General features: G+C 32.8%; 1 protein-coding gene and 1 long non-coding RNA gene across 4 annotated transcripts in view; one reads left to right on the top strand and one right to left on the bottom strand.

Annotated features, from left to right (window-relative positions):
- Positions 1-18,288, top strand: part of LOC128177624 (leukocyte tyrosine kinase receptor-like) — a 201,830-nt gene that overhangs the window by 15,239 nt on the left and 168,303 nt on the right. For 2 of the 3 annotated variants that reach the window (XM_052844423.1, XM_052844422.1), the window contains exon 1: positions 7,013-8,124. The exons of the other annotated variant lie outside the window; for it this stretch is intronic. In XM_052844423.1, coding sequence (XP_052700383.1) covers positions 7,950-8,124 — 175 coding nt within the window. In that variant the 5' untranslated portion in view covers positions 7,013-7,949. Of the gene's footprint in view, positions 1-7,012; positions 8,125-18,288 lie in introns of those variants that run through there. 3 annotated transcript variants of the gene reach the window in all.
- On the bottom strand, positions 11,297-16,550 carry LOC128177627 (uncharacterized). Its single transcript, XR_008242856.1, has 3 exons — positions 15,738-16,550; positions 14,905-15,010; positions 11,297-13,583 (listed from the first exon to the last, which is right to left on the bottom strand). It is a non-coding gene; the product is annotated as an uncharacterized LOC128177627 (long non-coding RNA).

The following is an 18,288-nucleotide window of genomic DNA, read 5'->3' as shown; positions in this document are numbered from 1 at the left end:
GTTGTCAAGATATTTTGATACTGTAATGCTAATTTGATCAGAATTAAGGCAATTGTTGCTCAGGTGAGCGATGTGGCCCCTGGGCCTCTTGTTATTTCTTAAATGAACGTTTTGATGACATCACAATGATCAAATCACACGCTTATCGCTTGTCGCTTGGATTATTGTAAACTTAAAATATTTTTAACACAACTGAATGATTTGTCTTTTTCAAATGTAAATATAAGTAATAAACAGCAATGTTAAAAAGTTCACCGGGATATGAAGTTGGTTGGTACGTGATCAAATCCACTGAGAAGCCCTTTGGATTTCACAGGTTTCGATCACGTGATCATCCAACTTCATATCCTGGTGAACTTTTTAATTTGCTGTTTATTTCTTTATTGAACGCCCATATAAAGCCAGTGTTGCTCAGGTGAGCGATGTGGCCCATTTGGCCTCTTGTTTTTCTTTATTCTAAGATTCACACACCTAGCTGGCATTGAAGTGAGGTTTTGAGAAGTAGGTGACTTTCTTACCAATAACAATTTATCATGATTAATAATGCATGTTCCTTTGCTCTGACTTCTCACATGAACAAGTGTCTTTTTGATGAGCAAATGCTTTAAAGGTATTAATTCTAATTGTCTAGTACTCTAGAGCAATTCCTTTATCTGAAATTGGAGTGAAAAATGTTATCACCTAGCTAGCTTCTTTTTTAAAGGTATATTGTACAAAATCTTATGTGACAAGATAACTTTTTGGTGTTTTAGTAAACTATTCAACTTATTTGGATTGCGTTTGGATTTACTCTTTGTATGATAAAGATACAGTTGAGCAGTTAAGCTGGGCTAAATCTATGTATGAGGAAACATCATCAGGGATCATATTGCTTTTGAGTTTATTTTTTTTTAAGTACATATTATACAGTTTAATTTCAATTTGATTTATAAAAGAAGACTGACCATTGTGTTAATTGACATAAGCAATACCATTTTAATTTTAATGGCTGAAAACCATTATTTCTACCAGTATTTATTAGAGATGATTCATGAAAGACCAACAAAATCCCAAAGCACATGCAGAACAAAAGAGATTTTAAAGTCATTTATTTGTAACATTAACACCATCATACCCATGTTCTTTTCAATTTAGAACAATTATTTATTTGATGGATACTTCAGCAGGTCATAAAAAGATTTGATTTGACTTGCATTATCCAAGTTATTTCTCATTTTATGTTTCTCTTCTTTATACTGAAATTAATTGCTTAAGGTACTGGTGTAGCCAAGACTTTATTACAAAAGTTATTGCTAATATAGACTCTTTAACTATATATGTATATGTCCTTAGGAACTTAATGGTCTAAATTTAAAGAAGTCTTTGGGGTTTTTTTTTTTTTTATCAAAGTTTACTTCTTTATTAAACACCATTTATTGATACAAAGTTTTATTGTTCATTTTCTGACTATGTAAACGTCAATTCTTTAAATTATTATGTTATCGCAAATCTCGCTTGAAAGTATAACTTCCACTGATATTGCTATGCATATAGTAATGACACTATTTGATGCAAAGGGAAGAGAGTATACCATTAATTCATTTCCCATAGAACTCATATTTATTCTGATCTAATACATTTACATGTATTTTCCTAAATAATGCATTCCCTTCTACAATAATTCATGTCACGAGGGAATGCTCCGCATAGCGGTGCCCTTGTTAATTTTCATTCGGAACTCCAAAGTGAAAGGATTGGTCTTTGAGAGTTACAACAAAATGAGGAAAGAACATATGCGTAAAAGTAGAAGTAAAAATACATTTCACATCAGAGACATCACTTATATCAGAATTTGATTTGTAGAATTTAAAGTACTCTTGATTGAGCAAGTCCGTTAATACAACAAAACTGTTTTTTTTTCCCTCTGTTTATTTTCTGACTTCAACAAATCCGCTGTATTTTTAAATTTTTAACAGACTCGGTGTAAATTAACAGTAAATAACTAGACGCTGTACTTCTCGATTAATGTAAATTTATTATCAACATATACACATCTCCATGATTTATTTTTTTCTCATAATGCCCAGTTGTTGAAGCAAGAAATTAATAAAATGTTGCTGTAAAGTATAATTCGACATATTAAAAGCACATCACTGGTACTATTCATTAATTTGTACACTAAAATTCTATGGGAGGTCAGTCAGTATAGTTTGTGTCAAATTTTGAAGGTTATTACAAAGATAATGTTTAATTTAAACTAATAACTATACAGAAATGTATGATATGTAGTTTATTGTTATTTTTTCTTGATTACTGACAAAATACAATGTAAGGATAACTTCCGAGGCACTCTGAATAAATCGTTCATCTTGAGTTCACATATTGATCACTGTGCTTTCACTTCACTTTGCGCTCGCATTTGTGATCTGTTTGGACATTGCATTTGCTCACCATTCACCTTTCATAAGCGCTCATTGTTTGCTAAGAGTGCACTCTACGTTCACTCACTGTTCAGGTGGGAAAGCATAACGTTTTAGGGACTGTACATAATGATGAATATTTATTTGTATATTTTCACTGACAATGGTCTGATCTAAGTAAACATGTATGTATTATGCATGGTGAACTCTCTTTATGCATGACTTGTTTTCCGCCCATCTTCTGATATTCATGGCCAGTTTTGCATTTGCTACAGATCTGTTCGTGAACAAACTAGATGAATTTTTCTTGTTTATTTCATAGATTTTTCATGCTTTATTCCAAATTGGCTCCCTTAAACTTTCGTGATATTATCTGATCAATCATGTACAGTGATACTCATATAGTATGAGCTTGGATTTAACGAAATATTGCATGGATATAATGAAGTTTTGTAGAGACCTTGACCAAATTCTTTTACAAATCCTGGTAAAGTTTTACAGTCTTTACGAATTCAGTTGTTATGAGTTTACAGATACATATTTGTATATAGTGAACTAAATTTCAACTGTTAATTGCAGATGCTTGAAGTTTTAACACACTCTTTGTTTAGGTATGTAGTTTTCATTTTATGAAGACATGCTTGAACATTCAGCATTTTTTGGGTCTCTGGAGTCACTCAGGTGAGTGATTGGGAACTGTATGTGTCATCCATTGTCCTTATTTTGTAAATTTGATGATTAATAAACTCTTTTCTAGATGGCCAGTTTCATTCAGTTTATAACTTTGGTTTCTGGTTATTTACCAGTACTCTATTTTGAAAAATTGAGTTTAATAAGAGTTTCATATATTCTGACCAAAGTATATGTACAGTACAGGTCACGAGTATCCCGACACCCACCGTGTAAAAAACACGGTGGAAAACGGTCTGTGTCACAGCGTGTACACGGTGTGACACAGTGTATGTGCATTGGAAAATTCAAGAAAAAGCACCGTGTTGCACCGTGGCCGCCCGTGTAACTCCGTGGGCACTGTGTCACTCCGTGGATATCGTTACCTGAGACGTTGATAGAAATAGCGTATGTTTAGAAATAGATAAATTATGGCTAAACAATGGTTGAAACAATCTCAAATTAAAAAAAAGAAAGAATCTCCACTTAAGTTATGCGGACCCAGAAAATTGTCTGGGCTTTCAACGTGAAGTTGATTTTTTGTGATCTGAAAACTCGACGTAAATGGGTACCTTTAATTCATTTGTTCTTATATAAATTGAAATGAATTCACCAAAAATATTTTCTTTATCAATTGATATATAATCAAAACTCAAATCAATTAAATTCATCGGGTTTATTTTTCTAAACACAAGTGATGTTGTATCTGACGATCCAATTAAAATGTCGGGAACATAAACGACTGCAAGTTATTTTCTGTTATCTGAAAACTCTGTTATATTAATTAATTGACAGCCTTACTTTAAACCAAATAAAAAATGAGAAATGAAAACATTTCAGATCATGTTTTTTTTTAAATACATGTGGACGTGCTGTAGTAAATGACAACCCCTATTACCGGTGACTCGAATGATTAGTATTTCAGCTATTTATGAAGCAATAAATAAACAACAAAAAATCACCTTTATATGATAGAATATAGATAAATACATGAACAAACTCTTGTTAAATTATATTAAAGCACTGTACATGTACATGTACTAAAAATGTACCTGCATTTCATCAAATAACTTTCAACTTTATTTCCCGTATAGCTGGTAATGGCATCGTGATTTCACACTCGTGCGATACCTGTACGGAAGCTGATCAGATACACATCATTGTCTTTCATCTTGGGTTCTATACACAACAGGTGTTATTGTCTGTCTTGTTAGGTGTCATTGTAATTTACAACCAACTCTGTGTATATTTGGACGTCTGAACAGGTGTACTCAAGATGCCGTTATTCACACCTTTCCGCGGACACCTGTTTGGTAACTCATCACAACCTGTCGTGTGTATGGTCTGAATATATCTTACTTCTACTTTGTTAGTTTCATGGTTTTTCTTAATCTCTAACAAATGAAAAAATTGTCTGCAGTCTGTAGATATGTACACAAACAACTAAACGTAAGACAACTCTATAGATGCGGGAATTTCACAAAGTATTAATTTGCGATAAGAAATTATTTACCGAGTACATATGTATGAAAAAAAAACATAAAATAGATGAATGAGATAATACTGGTAACTTTTTGCAAGCATTTAGAACAAACACAACTTTATTTACTTTATAGCCAATCTAATATGTGTGATGTGAAATCTGATTATGTACATCGTCTGCTGTACAAACTTTTCGTCATTTTGTTGAAATCGTTATTAAAACCATGGGTCTAAAATAAATGAATTAAATTCATACTAATAGAACACTAATAATTCAAAAATGATTGCACACAATTATATGCTCTGAGAGAGAGAGAGAGTTTTAACAACGCATTATTCCAACACTCATACATGTACATGCAGTTTAAAAATGAAGAAACTAAACATTGCAAACAATTAATACTTCATTGTTTAACATTTATCTATTTTGCGGATTTAAAAAACAATAAAACGACATTTTTTTCCTTATCATGGAAGGAGCACGTGGTGTATCTCGCGGGCTGATTTGATTGACAGGGGTAGCACGTGGACTCTGACTGCATGAATTCTATCGCATTTTTTGGGAAAAGGGTCAATATAATGGAAAATAATATAAAAGTAACTTATTACACTGAATTACAAGCAAAATGTACTGAAAGTTAAGTCTAACATATACCGGTATTCTCTCTCTCTCTCTCTATATCTCTCTCTCTCTTTTACGATGATCATAAAACAATCAAACAATTATAATTTTTGCAATACTGAATAGTTTCTTAGAACACAAATAATTTCTAAACTATAGTTGAGTGAAGATGAAATAAAAATTATCTATAGTACCGATTCACGGATCCTACGTGCTATGAATATGTACCGTGCGGTACTACATTGACAAGTACATCACACATATGTATCACAATAGAAAGAAAACTTACAAACTAAATGTAAAGCAGTATAATTATATTATTTATAGAAAATGCGGTTGTTTTCAACAACCCGTTAGATTTGTTATCGTTGAATAGAGTATAAGTGTAAAAAGATTCTATGCACTATTGAAACTGGGGAACTACTACGATTACTACTACGTTTAAAAACGGACTCAAACAAAAACTTATTAAACTGTATATTTCAATTTTAAAAAGGAAAAGAAAGTGTTAGTGTTTTATTTGATCAAACCTTTATGTGGGCGATATTGATTTTTTTTGTTCTCAATATCAACAAAAAATCAACCGTAACAATTGCATATGTCTAAAAATTGCGTGCCTTCAAATTTTCGTTATTTTAGTTTTCTATTTCTTTAATTCTTTTACGTACATCAATAAATATTTTATTCTTTACAAGTTTTATTCCTAAATCGTCCTTTTTTCACAGGTAAATACCGCGTGTTACACCGTGTAACTGTCCGTGTTGCATCGCGTTGCACCGTGTCGCACCGTGTTTTTCCTCGTTTCGAGGCCGTAACAGAGAACAATAGATCAAAGGTACCGACACTTCCATGCTCAGCGTGGACTTTTGAACATGGTGGCCAGTGTTTTTGTCGGGATACTCGTGAGCTGTATTGTATGTTTAAAAACATACATGAATGGGTAACATTTGATATTTCTGATGAAACGAATCGCCAAAAAAATTTTCTTTTCAAAATGAACCGCCAAAAAAAATTTCTTTTCCAATGAGTCGCCAAAAAAAATTTTCTTTTCAAAATTATTCTTTAATTGGATTTGTTTTAAAATCAATTTTTAATTTTATGTTGAAAACAAGAGTATTATTTAAATTTGGAATTATTTTAACTCTTGGAATTTAGAGAAACAGTGAAAAGTAGCCTTAGTCACTACTAATTCATCAACTAACTCTGATTTTCACACATAGTCAATGTAAAACGGGGCATGACTAAATGCCCTTAGTTTATTGATATGGAAACTGAAATTTCTTAGTATCACCTATATTACAAAAGTATTCAATAAAAAAAATTTAATTTTTGTAGATGTTGATTTTTTTTTAAAACATTTTGTCATGTATTTCTTACACAGTGGATTTATTCATTCAGAAATATATTATATAAACGTAGATTTGTAGATGGTGTGATCTAGGTTCTTTTGTTATGTGCTTGAGTAAAAATTCTTCAGGATTCACTAAGGGGGTTAGCAAATCCAAGATTTGCTAACCCCTATTGGGCGCAGGGTTAGTTGATGAATTAATTAGCAGTGACTAACTAAAGGCTACTTTTCACTGTTTCTCTAAATTCCAAGAAATAAAATAATTCCAAATTCAAATAATATACTCTGTTTGAATGACTTTTACATGATATACATAAATGATAAACCATTGGAGTATTTTATGGGATATTTTTGAAGATTTTATGAAAACTTTTCTTTTGTACTTTTGTAGGTAAATATCGTAAACATGAAATGCCAGCTGAACTTGAAAAAACTGGGTCAGTCCTGACATCACTGTGTAGTAAAAAGGTAGCTAGAACTCTATGTAAATGATCAGTGAAATTCTGACATGCATTTCCTCATGTTAGATATACATTTCCTGAAAATGTTTTGAGGAAAAAGTGAACTAAAAAATCCATTGTAGATTTGTTGTAATCAGTTTTGACAGATACACATTGCAATATTTAAATGAAGTAAAGTAAGTTATATGCTCATTAACAAATAATGAAGAGTTTCTCTTCCTGAAAATTGACACAGTTTGGACAATAGTTAAAGCATAAATAATTTAAAGCGACAGATGATCATTGGTAGATTTTCTGGTGAAGTACACTACTACTGTCAATTGTTAAGACCAACAGATAGCGGGACCGACAGATAAACGCTTCTATTGTCAATCTGGCTCTATACTATTGATCATGTAACAGATTAGCAACTTCAGTAGCTTTAAGAAGTTTTGTATTTGACATGTTTCATCCAATCTGAGGTTTAGCTGAAGTTTCGTAATGATTTGACATCTGACAGGGACAGATATGGTCATCTGACTGTTCCATCTGATGGACATATAATTCAGTTATTGATTATTTCAAGAAAACAAAATTTGAGAGGAAATATAAATGGGACATTGGTTACATGGAGTTATTGTGCAGCAGTTTTCACTAGTGACTGCTCTCTATGAAATGTTGCAATGATGCAATGACTTTTTCATCTCCAAGGGACTTCTTGTTTTACTTTGTGTTAACAGTGTGGATTTATAGATCGAGCAGACTCTCACAGTGACAACCAGATGAAACTGTTGCTTCATTAACAATCGACAAAGAAAATTGGCTTCTGACACTTTTTTTAGTATAATTCCATATCTTTCTTTTGAATTCAGGATGATAGTCTCGTATCTTTTATTCAAGAGAGCATGTTTTTAACTTTGTTTTAGAGCTTGAAAAAAAAACCAGTTTGTAAAGTCATTTGAAATTCTCCTGGAGTTTGTTGCAGCAACATGAGTATTTGGAAGTTAATTGTCTTTACTTTACATGTGACAATTAGTTTAATGGCTAAAACAATGTGTCAATTTCCAGAGGACCTAGAAGTTGGCATTGTTAACAGTAAGGAAATAAAAAGAGTGTCGGGAAAAACTGATGCATCAAAAGGAAATTCACCAGTCCTACCTACAGGTACGAAGTTGATTAATTTCGAAGTTAGTTATGATTGTACATGATTAGATTTAATAGTGATTAGAATCTATATATGTGAAGTATTTAAATATCTTTATATGTGTCGTATTAAGATATCTTGTGGTAATGTCAAGGTTTGCGATAGAAAAATACATGTAGTAAATAATTTGAGAGTTAAAATCTGTGTTTTTCCTGTATTTGATATAGTCATTTGATCAAACTATTTGATGCTACCACAATTTCAAATTCTTGAAACTGCTTTAATGATCCTTACATTAAATGTATAGAAAAAAGGCTGTATATTAGATATATAGTAAAAAAGGTTGTGCTATATGTGGTATAACATTTTCACGATCTTCTTATTGGTGTCTGCATGCCTTTCCTTTGAGAGATTGTGTAAAGCTTTTGTCCTTCAAAATTCAATTGTCTTTATATGAACAGCTCAATGGACTTATTAAAGCATCATGATTCAAATTTTAGATCACGCTTTTAATCTCAGGGTAATACTGTATGAAAATTTACTTCTTTTTTTTAAATTGAAAGTTTTTCTCCAATATTGGTAATTGCTCTCTAAATTGCTCAGCACATGTTTAATAAATAGAAATTGATGAGGGTTCAAAAAGAGGTAAAAAATGGGCATTGCTGGAAAAAAGTAAATCTTAGAAAATATTTTTCTTCACTTCCACTGTAGTGGGAAAAAAGAAAATATTTTTCTCCACTTCCACTGTAGTGGGAAAAAAACTAAATACATGATTATAGTGTTCATGAAGCCCTCTACCAAAATTGTGAAATTCAAGACCCCTAGGTCAGTGGTTAAGGCCCTTGGGCAGGGCCAATATGCATAAAAAATGTATTTAATCTTAGAAATAAAAATCTCCTCAACTAGCTTTCATCAGGGGAAGATGAACTGTATGCGTGATTTTGATGTTCTTGAAGCCTTCTACCTAAATTGTGAAATTCATGACCAAAGGGTCAGTGGTTTAGACCCTTAGGTAGGACTAATGTGACCATATATATTTAAAATGTATAAAATTTTGTTTATATTTTCTTCTGTACTTCACAGTCGGGGGGGGGGGGGGGGGGGGGGTAATTAAACTAAATCTTATTATACCCATTATGTTTTCTTCTTAAATTGTGAAATTCAATGATCATGGGGCAGGGGTTCAGGCTTTTTATTTGAGGAGGAGGGGACAAATATGGCCATATAGGGAACATTCCTTTTTAAGGTCACTTTCGCATTGCTGTTGATCTATGGTACTCGGGTGACCACAAGGTCAGCTTTGACTCTCTTGTTTCTTTTCAGCTGAGTGGATTTAACTTTTTTTTTTAAAACTGATTGTTGCTCATTCAGCAATTGTCAAAACCAAGTGAAAAATGTTCATTTTCAAATTGAATTTCAAATTGGATTGAAAAATTATTCAAACAAATTACATATTATCAAATAATATTAATATTCCAGAAAAAACTAATATTAATTCAGTGAGCTAGTAGTTCTTCTTTTGAATTAAGAAACAGAAATTTCCAATTTCATTTATTTGGTAATGACCAGAGGCATGTGTTATGATTTTGACCAAAGGTCAATTGTTCAAAATTCAGTGTTTTTTCCAATTACTTTCCAGAAAAGGATAAAAAGATTTGTCCATTGTGCCTTTATAATGCAGGCATACTTTACCTATATAGGGTATATTCATATTTTCTGTTTGCTCCCTCACACCTGCTTTAATAGTTTTATATAAAAAAAATTAAAAAGGCATACTAGAACTGACCAAGAACTGATGTTCAGGTAAGTGATTTAGTCCATGGGTCTCATGTTCCTCTCAAAAGGATTCAAAGTGTATTTTAAAGGAAAATGAAGCCTGCCGTGCTGTTGCAGGCATTTGCCAACTAATGAATTGCAATCTTTAAATAATTTAAATTAATGATAGCCAGTTTCGAACTATGATTGTTCACTTGTTGACCAGACTAAATACAGTAAGTGTACAAGATTGTTATTATACCTCCGCTCCGAAGGAGAGGGGGTATACTGTTTTACCCATGTGTGTCTGTCTGTCTGTCCATCCATCTGTCTGTCCGTCTGTCTGTCTCTGTCTGTCTGTCCGTCCGTAACAAAAATTTCTGTCGCATTTATCTCGGCAACTATTTATCGCAGATATATATCGTGGGATATATTTTTGTACCAATCAGACGTCAACTTCCTGTTAAATGAGTACTTTTGTTTATTTTTAGCAAAACTTTTCAAACAAATTTCTGTCAAAGAATTTTCAGCAACTGTTTATCGCAGATGCTTGAAATTTTTACACAGTATTTGTATAGGCATGCTATATCGTGGGATGTATTTTTGTACCAATCAGGCGTCAACTTCCTGTAAAATGACGACTTTGTTTATTTTTTGCCAAAATTTTCAAACAAATTTCTGTCAAAGATTTCTCAGCAACTATTTATCGCAGATGCTTGAAATTTTAACACACTATTTGTTTAGGCATGCCATATTGTAGGACATATTTTTGTATCAATTGGAAGTCAACTTCCTGTTAAATGACGACTTTGTTTATTTTTTAACAGAAATTTTCAAAGAAATTTTCGTTAAAGATTTCTCAGCAACTATTTATCGCAGATGCTTGAAATTTTTACACAGTATTTGTTAAGGCATGCCATATTGTTGGATATATTTTTGTACCAATCGGATGTCATCTTCCTGTTAAATGAGTACTTTGTTTATTTTAGCCAAAATTTTCAAACAAATTTTCCTCAAAGATTTCTCAGCAGCTATTTATCGGAGATGCTTGAAATTTTTACACAGTGTTTGTTAAGGCATGCCATATCGTGGGATATATTTTTGTACCAATCGGACGTCATCTTCCTGTTAAATGAGTACTTTGTTTATTTTAGCCAAAATTTTCAAACAAATTTTCCTCAAAGATTTCTCAGCAGCTATTTATCGCAGATGCTTGAAATTTTAACACACTATTTGTTTAGGCATGCCATATTGTGGGATATATTTCTGTACCAATCGGATGCCAGCTTTCTGTTAAATGTCGACTTTGCTTATTTTGCATATTCACATCAGAACGGGGGTATCACTAGTGAGCATTGGCTCACAGATATCTTGTTTTTTTTTTCAGCATTAATTTTAATTACTTAATATGCATATATTATAGTTTGGAAAAATTATTCCATGAATGCATGAAAAGGAATGAGGAACCATAAGTTATGAAAACTGACTTTTCCTTTGAAACTTGAATATACCCCCACACAACAAAGTTGCTAGGGATATGTTTTTGACTGGTTCGTGTCAGTCAGTCGGTCCGTCACCCAGACCATCAGTCCTGTTTTTTTTGTAAGTGCAACTCCACTCAAACCGCTGCACAGAATTTCTTAAAACTTTGTAGGTATTAGGACACAATGTTCAGATGTGCACATTACCAGGATATGCCTATTCGTGCGCATTACCAGGATATGCCGATTCCATTATTTTTCTGGGAATTTTGGCCCTATTGAACTTAGAATTTTTGCCCTGTGTTAAATATGGTAATGAACAGTTTGTAAGTGCAAGTCCAAAAAGTGCAACTCCTCATTCCGCTGCATGGAATTTAGTGAAACTCCTCTTAAGCCGCTGCATGGAATTTAGTAAAATTTTGTAGGCATTTAGGACAAAATGGGTAGATGTGCATATTACCAGGAATTTCCGATTTCAATATTTTTCTGGGAGTTTTGGCCCTTTTGAACTTATTGTGGTTTAAGTTGTTAGAGCCAAAAGAATAGATGTGCATATTTGCAGGAAGGTTTTTTTCTAGTTATGCCCTTTATCAAATTATATTGTGTATTTAATGCATACATTGCCACTCATTATGTGTATCATTGTCGAGTAATAGGGTAGCATGGGACATGTGAGCTTCCTCACATTCTCTTTCATTTTAAAATATTTTGTTTAATGGGAATTAGATTTTTGATCTATTAATCTATACATGAACAAATGAAGAAATACGACAAAATGATGAAGACAGGCCTGTGAAGTGAAGTAGTTGCACCAGCTCTTGGAATTATTCCATTAATCTCTCTAGAATTGGTTAAGGTTCGCTGAGGGTAATGAGGAGTGACATGTTTCTATAAGCTGATTTTAAATCCTAATTTTTTCTTAGCATTCCTGTGCAATCCCAGAATTGCATACGTCATCCACTCTTGATCCTAATTGTGCAGTGTTTCACCAAAGTTCTATTTAACCATGAAAATTCCTGAAATAGTTTTGATGGAAAGCACAATTTATGTGTACTAAAATTGAAGGTGAAAATAGGAACAGGGTTGATCATTTATGTCGGTGTGATGTTTTGAGTGTGTGGAATGTTTTAGAATAATCCAGAATATAAATTAAAGATACATGTATTTCTAAGTCTTAAGGCCATTTAGAACATATAGTGCAGGAATATTTCATTTGTTCATTCTATGGGACATACTGTAGAAATTCAGATGGAAATTTTGCAATTAAAGAAATTTTTACATATAAACAAACTGCACCACTTCACTTTACAGGGCTGGTGATGGTGTTTAAATGAATATCAGAGATAAGTGAAGTGAGGATATCTGTAATAAAATGTTTTAGAGATTTTTTTGGAATCAAATAGTTGTACAGAATTTGTATGAAAATAAGATTAATTAGCCTAAAACTAGCGCATTTTTTTGTGGGCCATAAATTGCAGTCTTTACTTATGGGAGGCACTGAAGCTCTCAGGTCGTCCATCTGAATTTTTTCAGATCGGAAGCTACAGACCTGCAGCTGCAATCTTTTTACATTGAGATATTTTGGACTATCAATTTATGTGATAAAGGATTTCTGTTGAGGTCATCCATATGTAATGCAGTCCAAGGCTATGTCTCCCTCATTTTGAAATCACTTTAAAAACTGTTGCTTTGACCACCAAGACCATCCATACCCATACCAAAACATTCTCACAATTTGCTCATGAGCAGCTCACGTGAGGACTAACAAGATTTCCTCACGTGAGTTGCTCATGTGAGTCTTATGTGCAATTTAACATGCAAATTAGGTAAAATGCTGGCATGTTGAAACTTGTATTGCAGTTTGATCACACAAAGTGCACAGACGGACTTGGAAAAAAAATCAGAGTTCACAGTAGGCAAAGTTCAATTTAACCATACCATTCATGAGTGCTGCATGAGCACTGGCTGCATGACAATCGATCGAGGCATTTGTCTCCAACATTCCAAATGTCCTTTTTTTGACAGTCTCGTGTCTCACATACTCTCTGATTTCACACATAAACAACCACACAAATAGCTGACTACCGGTACATCACAATAACATCCAAATTGACATAACCAGACTTTAGCATGTATACTTCTCCATTACTTAAATTACGTCTTCACTTTTTTTTGTTGCATCATTCATAAAATCAGTGAGTTTTTCTTGGTTTTCTTTAGGGTCTGTGCAACTCAGGGCAGGCCTTTTGGGAAGATAAATAAATTTGATATCAGTGAAATTGTTAAAAGTTTTCATATTTCAAGCAGTTTTTAAGAAAATTATTATATAATACTGCAACTATTAATATTATCAGATTCTACACAAGAAGAACATGAACTGTTTTCTTCGTGTCATAAAATCAGTGTTAATAATAAAAAAAAAATGTAGTTAGAATTATTTGTTCAGAAATTATTGTCAAGTAAAATGTCAAAGAAAAAAATAAATAACGGGTGTTTTACATTCGATACACCGGTATTTGCCCGATGGTCAGTTGTAATTGTTCAACCCCGTTTTAAAGGTAGATGCTAAGATCACAGTATTTCGTTTCATATTCATTCTAATTACAAACACGTTTAACTGCCATTCAAGTGATTCAAAGAATATATTTTAACAAGTTAATGATCAACTTTCTTGAAGTGCTCATACAGAAGATGCAGGGGGTGTCGACACTCGATTCATTCATTCAGATTCTTCCTCTGTTCAGCCGTGGATTTTTCACACTAAAACACTCCGTTGACAAATACCCCATTGACAACGTATTTTTTAACCTTATCAACCGGTAGTACCGTACAGAATCAGATAATTCCCTTTTTAATTCATTTCACTGTCATCTGTGATGGTAGACAACATGGCGGAATCGAATATGAAAATTGGCGGCTGGCATTTAATTGACCAATGAGCGCGCTCGTAGCTTAGACTGGTTCCCCTGCCACTGCGTTTTTACTTCGTTTTGGGCGGGAGCGAGAACCAGACTAGCGGGTAACTTTACATTAAAACAAAAGTAAAAGTAGAAACAAACAGCTTACGAAAAATCACAATATCAAGCGGTTTTGTCAGATTCTCATATCTAAATAGTAAGTTGAGTGATAATTGAATTTTGGAAAACAAAGTATGTATTAACGTTACCAAAAAAAAAAAAACCTGACAGCTATCATGTGACCTGGTATCTCTTACTTGTCAGAGATTAACGGAGACAGCCGAGCATCTGGTTGAACGAGACTAGAGTGCATTATTGGTTGGATCCATACACTTTTTGAAATATTTTGAATTCCGATACATAGTTTGATAAAATCAATTCAATTTTTTAATATAACACAACATGATTCATAAGAGGTTTTCTCGAAATTCTTGTCGGAAAAGTTCAAGAATCCATATTAAAAAAATGTGCGTAATTCAAATAGAGATTATAAGCTACTTGCCAAGCAAAATAAGATATCGTTGATTTTAGATGAATAATAATCGATTAAATCAACTCCCATCAGTACTTCAGTACTTTGATTTCATATTTAAACCTCACTACTCACCATTCACCTTTTAGCAAAACCACACCATTCTCAATTCTGCACATGTCATTCATGACATCCTTTGTAAACGTGTCACTAACTTTGATTGCCCTGCTGTTTCTCCAACCTATCAGCAAGTTAATCTTTATTGAATAAAATGGAGTAATGCTTATGCAAAAATTTTAAGTATCTTTTAGCTTTAGTATAGAACCTGCAAGGTGATTATACCACTGAAATCAAAGATCTGGCGAAATATTGTTTTTATCCTCTCTGTCATAAATTTAAAGATTCCTTTACAAGCTAAAATTTTTTTCTTAGAATTCAAACTTTTACTCTTCTTTGCGGAAAAATTGTTCAAGTCCCACTCTGCATGTGTCTTATGGTGATCAGTCTGTCCCTCTGTCTGCCTAACCACTTCGCCAGAGCATATTTGTCAGAGCATGAACTTTAGGTTGGAGATTAAGGTCCTTTTAAAAGTTTTTCAGCCTGATGTTCTTTGTTACTGTTTGGATGTATATTGTGATTATGATACACAAAATAAAATTTTTATTGAATTTTAAAAAATGTTTGCAACTTTTAAAATAACAAATACATTTGTTGGTTCATTCTACTTTCTGACTATCATGATTTGCAGCATGACTGAGGTCCCAGTCTTAATCATAGAGTAATCGTAGTAATCGCAACAAATCTCACCAGATCTTGATGTCTCAATCATGTTAATCGTAGAACATATTTTGACTGTCAAAACAATTTCCTTTTAATTTCTACAATTAATTTTCAATCATAATTATTCATTATCATTATATCATAGCATCGCAGTGTTACTAAGCGCATCATGTTGCATTTAATCGTACCTCTATAACATTGATGTTCTGGATCAATCTTTGAAGAGACAAACACCAAGCTGCGCTGCGTTCAGTTGCGATATACAGATGTACAGCATACATAGAATGTCAGCTAGATGTTCAACATAGTACATGTACATAGAATGTCAGCAAGTTTTACTGCATACATAGAATTTCAGTTATAGCATACATTGAATATCAGGTAGATGGATGTATAACATACATAAAATGTCAGCTTATTATACAACATGCAGAGAATGTACAGGCTGAAGTAACCTTTAGCCCTTTCAGACATTTTTACTTATAGACTTAATAATTCCTCAACTGATAATGGTCTAATTTTTTTCCTACACTTAGACCAAATTAATGCAAGTGTTTTGCTTGAAGGAGACTGGGATGAGAAGCAAATTAGGATTTACAGAAGGTGATGATCCAAATTTGCATAAAAATCTTTTCTATTCCCGAAGGGTATTTAAGGACTGAAGTCACTTGGTGATACATACTCATTAAGCAATAAAAAAAAAACAACTTTACACGTCAAGAAACAAAAGTTCTGGAAGTATAATGACCGTACTTTATAGTGCTAGATACATGTTAGACTTAATCAGACATGAATTGCACTTGTGAAATATTGCCTTGTAATATCCATCTTATTCGAAACAACTTTGACCAAGTTACATTCATTGTCTTTTATTTTGAATGGGATAATAATGCCAGCTTCAAGTACTCAGACAGGTATAATAATTCCAGATGTATATAAACTGTTTTAAGAAATAGCTCCAGAGGGTTATATCTGACATGAGGAAAAGATAGGCTAATCGATATTTGTTCTTTTACAAAAGTTTTTTACATACCACCGGTAGTACATAGTTTTTATTTAGTTAAGTTTTATATGTATTGCATTTTAATTTTGAAAATTTGATTTGGCATGTTATATACTGTAGTATGTAAGGATATCAAATTTGAAAATTAACACTCTACCATAAATAACTCACAATTTTTACTTATTAATAAGCATACAAGTTTCAAAGAATTATTAGCCAAAATGTTAATGACATAATTAATGGAAAGGAACAGACGTACATCAAATAGTGAGTGAAGGAATTGTTTTAAAAATAGAAGGAATTGTCTTTTTAAATTATTGATGATTGGAATGCAAGCTGGTTATTTCTTGGAAAGTTGAAATTGATAGCATGGTCTGGTAGCTGTTAATTTGAGGTTGATTACATGTTTGCAATAATTTAACCAGCAAGAGAAAAAAAAAAACCTGTTTACCATGTTCCACAATTGTTCAGTTCATTTGTTTGATTTGATTTGCGGGGATGTGATGTGTCACTAGATTACATTGAATTAAAGATTGTCCTTTTTGTAGTGTTAAGTGTTGCAGTGATGTGAGACCTTAAACAAGACATCACACTATTCTAGAAGGTTGCCATCCTAATGTAATGGGACTATCAGAGGTGAATATCTCACCAAATAAACGATGGTTGTTGAAACAATTCTACAGTTGCTGGGTCGCATGCTTTTAGTTTATACGGGCCGTTAAAAGCCTGAATTTCCATTTGTTAAGGGATATGATGCCAATATTGTTACCATTACTCGTGAATCTACTTAGTTTGTAGCATTTAAGTGTCATTTATAATCAGTTTTCTATGAATAATGAGCAGAACAATAAAACTTTCTGTCTGGGACTGAATGTATTGAAAAACAAAATTGAATGGAGCAAGGGTTTTGGTGCGTTTATGACATCTATTCCTTTCAGCAATGTAATTATTGTTTTTCTTTCCTCTTGAGACAAAATAACGACTCTTTGCTCCCTGAAAATGAAGACATCTCCTATATCTATGATAACCATTCAGCTGGACAAATGCAAGGGGCATATACACTTGTTTTGATCATTAGCAATGTCTTCCTTTAATGTGGGAGGATATGATGAAAGTGTTGTGTAAAAAAACCCATCAAATCTGCAGGGACGAAAAAGTCTAACATTAGAAAATGCATTTTCACGTTGGTCAAGCAAATGAGCTAACAATATTAGAAATGGCACTTAATGGAAGTATTAGGGGAAGTTGTTATTTTTAGTCAGACTTATTCAGAAAAGATCAAGTAATACTCCATAGATTTGGAAAATTACTGAGCATTTATTTTTTTTGTTTAAGCCCAAGTTAATCTTTATTAAGAAGTAACAACTAGCAAGCCTTTGAGAGTGGAATTGTATAACCCAGGGCAATTGGAAAATATGGAGTTTTGTCTTTGTATTATGAAGGAAAAGTGAATGTTGCAAAATTGTCCTTAATATTTGTTTTGGTAAGGGATGGGAATGATGATAGATATGGTACCTGACGAACATGACCAATTATTGCATTGTATTGAAACTGACATAAAAGCAAGGCCCATCTGGGCCAATTACAGAAGAATTGAATTTAAGATGTAAATATAAAGGCCTATGGTCTGTTGTTAAAGCTAAGAATATCTTGAAAACACATAAGCTACTTTGACAGGAAATGTAGCTAAATGTGAATTTTATACACCCAGCAAGTTATTGCATGTCTTTGAGGAT

The sequence above is a fragment of the Crassostrea angulata genome, chromosome 3 (assembly GCF_025612915.1).
Source record: "Crassostrea angulata isolate pt1a10 chromosome 3, ASM2561291v2, whole genome shotgun sequence".
NCBI classification, from domain to species: domain Eukaryota; kingdom Metazoa; phylum Mollusca; class Bivalvia; order Ostreida; family Ostreidae; genus Magallana; species Magallana angulata.
Note: the sequence above shows the minus strand (reverse complement) of the source record. Positions and strands in the feature narration are given on the sequence as shown.